This window comes from Pinus tabuliformis, chromosome 4_2, assembly GCF_031772625.1.
Source record: "Pinus tabuliformis cultivar Carrire ecotype Pingquan chromosome 4_2, CPIR1, whole genome shotgun sequence".
In the NCBI taxonomy this organism is placed as follows: domain Eukaryota; kingdom Viridiplantae; phylum Streptophyta; class Pinopsida; order Pinales; family Pinaceae; genus Pinus; species Pinus tabuliformis.
In genome coordinates this window covers 398228147-398240406 of record NC_142304.1, presented here as the reverse complement: position 1 = coordinate 398240406, position 12260 = coordinate 398228147, and the positions used below count along the sequence as shown (strand labels likewise).

General features: G+C 38.8%; 1 protein-coding gene across 1 annotated transcript in view; it reads left to right on the top strand.

Annotated features, from left to right (window-relative positions):
- Positions 1-12260, top strand: part of LOC149169628 (rRNA (cytosine-C(5))-methyltransferase NOP2C-like) — a 397811-nt gene that overhangs the window by 55514 nt on the left and 330037 nt on the right. Inside the window, exon 5 of the mRNA XM_089428753.1 lies at positions 2600-2737. Within this exon, the coding sequence (XP_089284879.1) occupies positions 2600-2737 (138 nt within the window). The remainder of the gene's footprint in view (positions 1-2599; positions 2738-12260) is intronic.

Here is a 12260-nt window from a genome sequence, read left to right as displayed (position 1 = left end):
AGAGAGAGATAGTACAAATATACAATTCTGTAATTTTATGACAGCAACAACAAAACCCTAACCAGCAAAGTCAAAGCTGGTCAAACAGGTCAGATTTGACCTCCAAACAATCTCAGTCAATGCTCAGTCAACTCGGCCTCCAACAGCAAGAAGAAGCAACCCAAAACAATCCGAAAATCACAGTCAAACTTCAGTCAACGCTGGTCAAACCTGCGGTCAGCCCTCATGACAGTCAACGCTGGTCAACGCATAGTCAAAACAGGTCAAAGGTGCTGTCCAAAAATGCGGCCTGCCAAGGAGAGGCAGCCTAACCCAATCCACATGCAAGAATCAGTCAACGCTATCAATTCTGCCCACCTGCAGCTTGGTCAACCCTAGTCAACGTTGCCCTAACCAGAATCTGCGTCCTCCTTCTTCACACGTGTGAGAGATCTGCTCCTCTAATGCATACCCAATCAAGCTAGGAGAGAGAGAAGAATGTGAGATGAGATGAGTGAAATTATGCCACAAGGTCTCCTCCTTTTATATGCAACGTTGAGGATAAGCTGGGGGTGAAAATGACTGTTTTGCTTGCTGGCCGACCTTGACAAATTGTCAAGAATACAAATAAATTCATATCTCCATGAATACATGTCGGAATCGGATGATTGTTAGATCAATCCTACACCTCTCGGAGAGAGGAATCCAAGAAAAATATCAGCTGCCATAAATGAGGTGACCCATATGGAGTTTGGCCCTAGTTGCCAATTTTAACAGTGTGTAACTCATGCCACTAAGGAGAGAAACGTGTGCCTTAGTTAAGGAGATTTTAACATATGCATTAAAGAGAGGTAAGAGGAATCTTTTATGACATGCCTTTAATGAGTGTAAGAGGAATATGCCATGTCTTTAATGAGTGTGTAAGAGAGAGTGTAACGTATCATTAAGAGAGAGAGAGAGTTACATAGTGCCATGTGAGACATCAAGGAGAGAGGTGCGAAGAGATTGAGGTGATGAAGGTAAGGTGACTTGTAATTCCTTTTAATAATAATATCATAGTATCATAAAAGATATTAATAATAATATTAGTAATATTGATGATTTAGTTGAGATTTAGCTATTAAGATTGATTAATGGTAAGTAAAATGATTTTCCTTCAACTATGCTTGATTACCAATTGATGCAAGGTGATTTACTATTTTTGGAAAGTCGTACTTGAGATGGTAGACATGACTTTCTATTTTTAGAAAGTCACTCCAGAATTGTCAGAAATGAGATTTTATTTGAGGAAATTAATCCCTGAGCTGCTGATTTTCAACAGTCCGATGCCCATATCCCTGCACATGTTTGCCCCCAAGATATCCTTCCTTTGCCAGGTTTCTTCCTGACCTCCAGTTGGCCTCTCGTGGAAAACTTCGCTTTGTTCAGGGGCAACTTGGGATTCGGTTCTTGGATGTGGACCCATTCTATCATCCATCGCTTTTGCCTTTACCTCCGGTGTGGAAATCCAGATCGAGGTTTCACCTTTTGGCTCGGGTTCATAATCCACTTTGTCTATTTCCACCATGAGGAAAACCCTGCCAGATCATCCTGCGTATCGATTTAACCTGTAAACCTATTGGCTATACTTCCGGCCAACCCGTTAGCTGGTGTTTCGGATGGACTTTCACGACAGCCGTGTTAGTGCTTCCCAACAACCTGATACAACATGATCAATATTGAGCTAAGTTAATTGGCAATGCTACTCCAGTACTCCGTGATCACCTTATCCGCAGGCCGCTAATACTTTTGCTGGTCACAAACCTTGCACCACAGGCAAAATTCTGCAGGCCACTGGAAACACTAGCCATAGAGCCCCCCATCCCATTATAGAAAGTCATCCACCATATCACCATGTTCTTAATGATTGTATCAAAATTCTTGTTACTTAATGGTGAATTCCCTATTTTAATCAGTTTATTTATTTATTTTGATCAGTTTCCTTATTATTATTATTGTTTAATTTTAATTTTTTCAGGCATACTTTTGTCAAAAAGTGAATATTGGTCAGTTAAATTTTTCTATAGCTTAAATAGAGTTATCTTTAATTTACAAGATCACTGATAAATTCTATTTATTAACAGTATGTATCTCTCAGGAGCCTCATGTATTTCCAATAATGGTATAACTGTGCTAAATTTTCATCCTGATGCACTTGTTGATTGAGTTTTAATGAGAAGAATGAATAGTATTTTGAGAAAACATTGCTATGCTTTCAAATACTTAATTGAGTATTGTTTATGTCATTTATATGTTTGATAAAACAAGGAAAGGAAATTATATCACAGAATAAACTAGTTGATGTGATGACCTACATTACTGTTACCAAAACAAAGGATGATTTGGAAGAGCTGTTCATCTTGGTAATATAGTTGGTGCTTGATAAGTGGAAATTCCTTGCAGTTTGGTAGTTTAAATCACAAGGAGGTCACTTACAGATTACTAATTTAATGTTGCAAGGGAACTTGATCTTTGTGCCCTTCAGTTGCAACATTGCCTTTTATGGAGCTTTTGTCAGCTCTTGTTTTTCTCAGATTTATTTATATCACTTAATTTGTTAGTTTGTTTTATTCTTCTGCAGATGCTTATTATGTGGAAAGACATGGTTGGTACATTGGGCAAGGAATTGCATTGTTGTCAAGGGCGGGAATTTTCAGAGAGACTCATGGAATTGCAATTCAAATGGTGAATAGGGTTTATTCGCTTCCTCCATTTCATGGTATTCTGCTCTCTGTTTCCTTTAACTTTGATAATATGAATATGTTGTTTCTAATTGGAACTTTATAGATTTTTATCTAGGGTGCTTTAAGTTTATTTCTTTACTGATTGATTTGTGTAAGTTTGGGTCATTGTAAGTTTTATAGAAGGGGTGTTGACTTTACATTGGCTGTGTAGTAAGGAAGCATACTTTTTGAGCTTAACCAAGTCCATGCTGAAACACATCACCTATATAAATAGATCCACTCCCTCATTTTCACTCATGGTTAGATTGTGAGAGCACTCCTCTCATTGGAGCTTAATGGAAATATCTTTATTGGAGTGTTTTTGGTGTTAAGGGCTTATCTATGTGGTGAATATTTTCTACTTAGAAGTTGTTTTTTCTTGGTTATTTCTTCTACATCCTTAAAGTCATCTTTGTAATTATTCAAGACTACCACAAAGCTATTAAGATCAATCCATTTGAAGGGAAATTTTGTCACTTGGAGGGAGGATGTCTAGAGGCTATTCTCACATGCTCTCCTTTGTTGGTTTGGGGTAAGTTTTAACCCTCCTTTCTAGGCCATACTCAAAAATTCCTTAGTCGGGGTATTGATTTTATTTCATGCCATAGTTGATCTTGTGGTTGAAGGCTTTCCCCTTGGAGGGATCCCTTCTAGTGGAGCCATGATTTCATGATTTTCCTTGATTAGTCTAGGGGTTAATTTAGCTATCAGGTAGTTGATCTATGGTTGAAGGCTTTCCCCTTGGAGGGACCCCTTCTAGTGGAGCCATGATTTCATGATTTTCCTTGATTAGACTAGGGGTTAATTTAGCTATAGGGGTCTAACCTTTTTCCCAAATTCACAAACACCAAATAATCAACCTAAGAGGGTTTTCTTCTTGATCTCATTTTGCCACTTGATTTCTCTTGAACCCATAGCAATAGTAGGATATTGGCACTGATCTTCATATCTCTCCTTCACCTCTTTTAAATCTCCAGAGTCCAGACAAACAGTTTCATTGAGGCTACTATTGACATCACCTTGTGCTTCTTTGACTAAGCCTTAGTGATCATTGTAGGGAAGCCCTTGTTGAGTTGGAGGAGATTCAACCTAAAGTGACAGGACAAGTTGCTGAGGTGACAGTGGCTGACCTTCCTAAAAGGTTCTTGTCGGATTGTGCATTATGGATTGGGGATTTTATCACACATGTACAGTTTGGGTGGTAATAGGTCCATGATTTAGGATATTATAATTATATAACCTACCAGGGACTCTAAACAAAGAGGGTGATTTTTGGTCCTTGAGCTTGTAATCCTTAGTTGCCATGACATGGGGTTCTATGAAGATTGTATTTACTCATGAGTCGCCATTGCAAGAACCTACTTAGAGATGCATTACTAGTTTCTTTCCATAACTAGGAGTTCTTTGGCCTCGGATGTGTAGAGTGTTTCTTCATTGTTTGCCCTAAACACCATCAAGAGTGTGTTGGTGCCACTCATTATCTCCTAGGTCCTCGCTTGGTGCAAAAGTCCAAATCATAAATGTGAGACCCCAAGGGCAACTTAGGCAAGCAACTCATTGTCACCTCAATATCCTTGCTTTTCTCACTTTAGACTAGGTGGAGATCGAGCCTGGGGGGGCTTCCTTATGGTGAACTAAGCCAAATGCATGTAGTATGAAGGGGAACAAGAGAGAGCTTAGCAACAAAAAACAAGAAGGAAAAGTAAAAAGGATTTTTTTTTTTTTTAATTTTTAATTTTTTATTATATTTGATTGGGCTATGGGGTCATGCATGGAACTTTAGAGAGTCTTTCTAATGAATATTAGGGAGGCCATATGTAGCCAAGGTTATGTGCACAACAATAGCCCCAATTTAGTTGCTAGATCTACAAGTTTAATGGGGGAGAGAGTCTATCTAGATCCACTTCTCAAGGCAATCATAAGGGTGGGTCCTACCAAAGACTATCTATAGGTGCACTAATTTAATTAGATCACATGCATAATGTTCACATCTTGAAGGTAAACAATGTTGAATTTGTAACTATGGTTGGTCTTCATAATGTATATTTTCATCATTGATATATTGATATGCTATGTTGCAGGAAATGTTGCCCAGGGGTTGGTTTCCGGTCGGAAACGAAATGGAAACGAGGAAACTTGTATCGTATGGCCTGGAAACTCGTTTCCAGCCGTACTGTGGCACGTTTCATGCTGGGGAAATGTGGCCAGTACGGCCGGAAATGTGTTTCCAAGCCGTACAACAGAGTTTCCACTTAACAATTGCTGTTTTCTTTTATTTTTTTTTTAATATTTTTTTTCGCTTCTAATTTTTGATTAGCCGACTAAAATATTTTCTGAATGCTTCTAGAGGGCTCTCTCAAGTTATAAAAGAGCCTTGCCTCATTCTCTCATCACACAATTGAGCAAGTCGTTTCTCTTGGAGACAGACGATTTTAGCAAAGGAGAAAAGAGGAAGAGAGCAGTGGTTTCAGCTAGGGCGTTTTCAACAGTGAGCAAAGGAGATTTCAACAGCAAGAGAAAGAGATTTTAGCAGCAGATTTGGAGTGTAGAGTTTCCGGCTACGACATTCTTGGCTTTTGGCTCAGCTACAACCATATTTCTCGTCTTTTTTAGCATTTTGGGGTAGCTTCAACTACAAAAATTAATTTGGGTAAGAAGCATTCATTTTCTTAGTTTTTTCCTACTATTTCTTCAATTTTTCGAGGGTTTATGCTTCCAAATATATGAAAAACGTTTTTTCTTTACAGATTTGTTTTTTTATTTTTTATTTTTGCAGCAATGGCTTCCAATGAACGTGCAACTACAATTTCAAGCCCTAGTTCCAACCCAAGGGCTTAATATTATCCTCCTTGGAGGCATGTTCAGAAGCTTCAAAAATGTGGAGGTGGTGGCTCATGGGAATGGCGATGTAATCTTTGCAGTAATTCGTACAAGGGCTCCTACCCAAGAGTGAAGGCACATCTTTTGCATGGAGGAGGACAGGGGATTGTAGGTTGCACAAAAACAACAAACCCATTGGCAAGGAGGGCATATCAAAGAGAGCAAGATGAGGCGGATGGAATTAAGAGAAGGCATGATGAGCTTAGTCAAGCTACTCCTCAAGCTCCATCTAACATTGAGCCAAGGATTGTAGTTGAAGCAAGGAAGAGGAGAGCCAGTGCCACTCAACAACATGAACAACCAGCATCCAAAAATACCAAAGGGGCATCCCCTTCAGTTCAGGATAGCATAATTGCTAAATTGGTGAATGTGCAGGCAAGAGAAGAAATTGATTCCAGAGTGGCTAGGTGCATCTACACACATGGTATCCCATTCAATGTTGTTCGTTCTCCTTACTGGCAAGATATGATAAGGGCAATTAACAAAGCTCCTCAAGGGTACAAGGGGCCCAACTATGAGAAAGTCAGAACTCAACTTCTCAAAAATGAGAAGGAGCTTGTGGAGGATATCTTATCACCAATTCGTTCTTCCTGGAGTAGCTCTGGGGTTACCATAGTCTCAGATGGATGGACAGATACAAGGCACAAACCATTGATAAATATCATTACCACTTCCCCCAAAGGAGCAATGTTTATAAAGGCGGAAGACTGCTTAGGAGAGGTAAAAGATGCACAGTTCATTGCTGATGTTATTATAAAATCTATTGAACAAATAGGGCCTAACAGGGTGGTGCAAGTTGTCACGGATAATGCACTAGTTTGCAAAGTTGTAGGTTTAATTATTGAGGGGAGGTATGACCACATCTTTTGGACACCCTGCAGTGCCCATAATCTGAATCTGATCTTAGAGGAGATCGACAACAAAGTTCCATGGATAAAGGAAATCATAGGGGAAGCAAGGGATATTGTTAAATTCATCGCCAACCACCACCAATCTCAGGCAATATTTCGAGAGTACTCCAAATTGAAGTTGTTAAAAGTTGCTGAGACAAGATATGCCTCAAAATTCCTGATGTTGCACTGCCTTGTTGAGGTTAAGCATGCATTAGTTTCTATGGTGGCGAGTCAACTTTAGGTTTAGTGGAGACAAGAAGATTCAAAGCGGGGATATATGGTGCGTAGATTGTGCCTTGATGAGGATTGGTGGAGCAAGATAGATTTCTTGCTAAAGTTCACAACCCCTGCATTTGAGCTTCTTCGGAATGCTGACATTGACCAACCTTTCTTAGGAGAGGTATATGATGGCATGGATTCCATGGTTGAGAAAACTATGGCAATCATTTCACAAGAGTCTCCACAACTTTTGTTTGTTGATGATCATTTTGCTAATTTAAACAAGAAAATCATTGTTGATAGGTGGAACAATTTCAACACTCCATTGCACACTTTAGCACATGCTTTGAACCCCAAATTTTATGATGAGGAGCTTATTGCTCAAAGCAATGGGAAGAGGAAGGCACCCCATAAGGATAGAGAGGTGGATAATGGGGTGAAAAAGGCCCTTATGAGAATATTTCCATCTGATCTAGGTAAAGGAAGAATTTGCCAGTTTTGCTGCAGGATTAGATGATTATTAAGATATATCAGCTTTGAAGGAGAGAAGCACCATGAATCCAGTTAGGTGGTGGATTTGTCATGGAGCAAATGGTGTACATTTGCAAAACCTTGCCATTCGTGTTCTTTCACAAGTGGCAAGCTCTTCATCAGCAGAAAGGAATTGGAGCACCTATGGTTTTATTCATTCTGTGAAGCGCAATAGGTTGGGCTCACAGAAGGCAAAGGATCTTGTTTATGTGCACTCCAACCTTCACCTTGCATCTCGTAGGGGTCCAGAATACAATAGTGGTCCTTCTAAACAATGGGATGTGGATCCAAAAAGCCCTGATTTGGATCTCTCTCTTTCTGCCTTGAATATTGAGGTCCAGCCTGGAAGTGGAATTGGTCCATCATCTTCTTCAGCACCACCATCCACTGTTGAGCATGCTTCTGCTTCTATTTTTGATGAGGATTATGATGATGAGGATTAGTCTTTTGTCTTTATAGTTCTTGCAACCTCATAGTCTTTATTGTACTTGCAACCTCATATATATAATAAAGGCTGATTTTGAGATTTGGATATATAATAAAGGTTGATTTTGGATATTTCGATATTGCTATTTTTATTATGTGATCATTCATGAGTAAATGTGATGTAAATTTAATCATAATGTTTAAACTTTAAATGTAATAAATTATAATGTATCATGTATGCTCTATGATTGCACATAACATTTCTTAAATGTCCTAAGTTCTAATCTATATCTATATATATATATATATATCGCATTTCCCTGTTTCCAAAATTTGGGGGTGTCACGTTTCATACTTGTGCCCGTTTCAGAAACTTGTACCCATTTCCTCGTTTCGTGCAACTTAGTTGATATGTAAAGCATGTTCTTCATGCTCAAAAGAAAATTTTATTATTGTATTTTATCAAAAAGAAAAATTTGACTTTTGGATTTTTATTTTTGGCTCCACAAGATGACCAAGTCGGCCCTCCTATGTTTAAGTTGGCTAGGCCCCTTGGAGGCACCCATTCAACCCTCCTGGATGACTATATATAAACATTCGACCTCCATCCAAAGAGCAATTCGGATCTCATGTGCAAGATTTGTCTGAGGCAAGCGAAGAGCCTAATATGAGGCTATAGAAGAAGTTTAAGGAGTAGGACAAAGGATTTATGGAGCAAGACGAATTTATGTGCTGAACATTTATCTCTGTGAAGGGGCCGAAATCTTCCGAGGCATCTTTCTGTGGTTAGGCCGAAATTCTTGTTCATGATTTTACGAGGAAAGGTCCAAACTTCTGTGAAGAAGAGAGGTCGAATTTCAGACCTTGTTGTAGACCTTTGATAGAGTTTTGTGGAGGGTTGACTTGGCATCTTGGTGGCTTGTTGGTTTTGTCATCTTTCTGTTTAGTCTGTCTATGACTTTGATGTGTCTCTCGTTGAATTAATTCTATAAGGAAAGGATTGTTGGATTTTTCCGCCATGTGGGTTTTCCCAGGGTAAAATATTGTGCTCTTGTGTGGTTGTCCCTTTATGATGCTCATGGTATTTTTGTTTCACTGTTGAGCTCCTCTGTGTAATTGCTTTATGATGGAAAAGATAACAAGAAGAAGATTAAATTATTAAATATCATAAGAAGTGATTATCTGTATAGAGGATGCCCTAGATTCTCAACATGGTATCAGAGCTATGGTAAAAGAGTAGCCCTTGAAATAGAAGTCTTCCATGGTTTAAGACATCATCTAGGGCATAATTTGTCAACTAGCCCTAGATGCCTTAGTTTCTATATCTCATCATATAAGAAGGGTCAAGGTCTGCCTCCTTGTTTTTATTCTACAAGTTTAAATGTTTGAGGCATATTTTATTTGTTGGAAGAGGACTAAAGTCCAATCTCAGATCCTCTGTGTAGTTTTAGGAGCGCTGAGAGCCTTAGGAAATCCATCATGTCTTATGCCTTAGTCTTGAAAAAGAGATCAAACATTCGTTTGTGCCCTAATCCTAAATTGATAGCAGTGCGAATATCTTAGAGCAGATCAATCAAAATGCATCCTTAAGAGTGAAAGCTTGATGAAAAAGGTTATGTAACCCTGGTCAAGATTATGAAAAAGTCGGATCTCAGATCTTTGTGTCACGACTAGGCAAACTGAAGTTTTCATCTTGTCTCTATAAGGCCAAAAATTATCTCAAAGTTCAATAGGCTGAAAATTTGCTGGAAATAAAGTCGTGGTCCTTTCCTACATTTGTGAAAGGATCGAAACCTTCAACCCATGTTATAAGCAGAACAAAAGACCTTAGAGCAAAGGAGCCTCAATACCTGTGAAGGCCGAAAAATCTCAGAAGGTTCATGATATCTTTGTCAAATTGCAGAAGGCAAAAGGGAAACTGAAATAGTCTCATGGAGCAACCTCAGGCCGAAGAATCAAGGAAGGAGTTCGAAATTTGAATGAGACCTGATTAATGTCACCAATTATGTTATCAAGAGGGCCGAATCGTTGAAGTAATTTTTGAAGCAGAAGAAGCTATGTGTCATCACAACATACTCAAATGAAATATGAGTTGAATTCAGTGACACAAGATTTCAATTATGATAATACAAAATCTGCAATGCTTTATACTACAACATACCTTGCAATACACAGTTGTGTAAAATATGGGTCCTGTGTGAATATGATCCTGAGACAGGGTATTGTTATAGAGTATTCTCACTAAGGTATGATTCATGATGTAAAGGAGAAACTAAATTTCCCTTCGAGGATGAGATTAAAAGACCTCTCAAGAAATATGAGAGATTTGCAGAATTTGATCAACTGAATTGCAAACGATTTTGGAGCAATAATCAATTATAGTTGGGAGCTGGAAAGGAGACCTAGTTTCTCAATACAAAATTGTTGCTACATGACTATAAGAACGTTGGGTTGCTTTGATACAAGGGAAATGATTGATTGATGACAATATTCAATTTCATCAATTTGAGGGTTTTGATTTTCGAGGATTGTAAACCCTAAATTAATGAAGCCCTAGGGTTTGAAGACAAAACCCTACCTAGCCATTTCCACTGAAAATAAGAAACCTTAACGCTTGCAAGCAACAAGGCTTGGATAAGAATGCGCTAGGGTTTATGAATAGAACCTTAGGATTGGAAGTTTCTGCTGAAAGAAGGAATCCAAGCTTCTGCAAGGAAATAATAACATCAGGATGATGATGTGGACAAAGTTGTAGATGGATGCAAGAAGACTAAAGATCAAGAGGGAGTTGAATTTCTTCTCAAAAGATGAGTATTTTATATCTCTCTTGTTTTATTATTACTAATGTTGTTATTTTACTATTAATTAATCTCTTGCCTTTAAGTTCCTTGCTTGGTTGCAATTGCTCTTCCATGGCATCTTGTAAGGATTGCAGGTATATTGTAGAAGCTGCCAAGGTTTTGATAATAGTTGGAAGAAGTGGAAGAATAATGTAAAGCAAGAGGACTTTCCATAATTGCTACTTTAAGGATATTGTACTAGATGAGACCCAAGTTCAGAGGGAGCAGGTAATTTGAAGTATGCCTTGATTGTGCCTAAGAAAAGTCAAGATCTAGCATGCAACAAATGGCAGCATGGAAGCAAGATTTGAGAAGGTTCTCCTAGAAAGAGGGAGAGGATCATGACAAGACGTTTGCCTCAGTTATAAGAACTACCTTAGTTTTTTGAAGAACATGAAAAGAAGTCTCAAAATTGAAGAAGACTTTGTAATTTGGGCTTGGTTGAATGGATCAAGGATGATCCTATATGATTTGTCTCTGATGAAAGGACTCATTTGTCAGAGGGAGCAACTGTGGAGAAGGTATTGCTTCCAAAGGGAGTAGTTAGCAAGCTCTGTTTTGACCTCATAAGGAGTTGACCTCTGTGTTCGAGATGATGGATTGTCATTGATAACTGATATACATTAGTGGCATAGGGAACAACCTGAATTACCACATAAGGATATATCTCAGTCTGAAAGGGAGCACCTAGTTTGGATGTCTGAAAAGCATTTGTGATCTAGTGAAGGAAGCATAATAGTTTATGGTTGAGCCAAGATGTGTTGTTCAACATATGTTGGAGTACCAACATGGTATAGTTGGTAATGGATGAGTTGAGAAGAAAAATTGTAGATTTAGTTTGGGCTTCGTTATAATTTCTGGGATGAGCAGGAAGCAGTATGAATTCAAAGGTTACTTGTAGGATTATCTTAATCGAGTGCTGGTGATGACCATGATGATAGGTTGAAGCACATTGGGATCATATACCACTTCATTCGAGACATGGTGTTGAAGGGAGTTGTGAAACTCTTGTACATCTCCACTGATGAGTAGATTGCTGACATTCTTACAAAGCCTCTTTCTAGAGGGAAGTTTGTGTACTTCTGGGACAAGCTTGGGCTTGTGGAGAATACCTCTCTTATTGAGAGGGAGAGCTGATGAGACATCATTATGAATGGGCATTCTCCCTGTGTCTTCACGATCTTGGTTGGAGAATGGTCCGATATTCTCCCTATGTCATTATGACCTTGGTTGGAGAAGTTCTTCCTATGTCATTATGACCATGGTTGGAGAATGGCTTGACAGATTAGATAACATCATGAACTATCATTCTTCCTGTGCCATATACTTTGGCATGATTAAGGAGGTTATCCCAGTGTCAAGTACATAGGCCTGATTAGGAAGAATGGTCTGGGAGACTGACATTCTCCCTGTGTCACTTTGACCTTGGTTGGAGAATGATTCGGTAGAAGACATTCTCCCTATGTCACTTTGACCTTGGTTTGAAGAATGGTCCGAGAAAGGATATTCTCACTGTGTTGGTAGGACCTAGGTTGGATAATAGTCCTAGAGGCCGCTTGGGTCTCTTTCTAGAGTGAGCTTGTTTATCATTGATGAGGCCTCTGGTGTTTCTCCTAGACTATGTCTATAGTTGTTTGATCGTGAACTGTGATTATGTTGATGTTGGTGATTATGATACTGATGATGATGCTTATCTTAATCTTGATTATCCTTCCTTATAGGATTGTCAA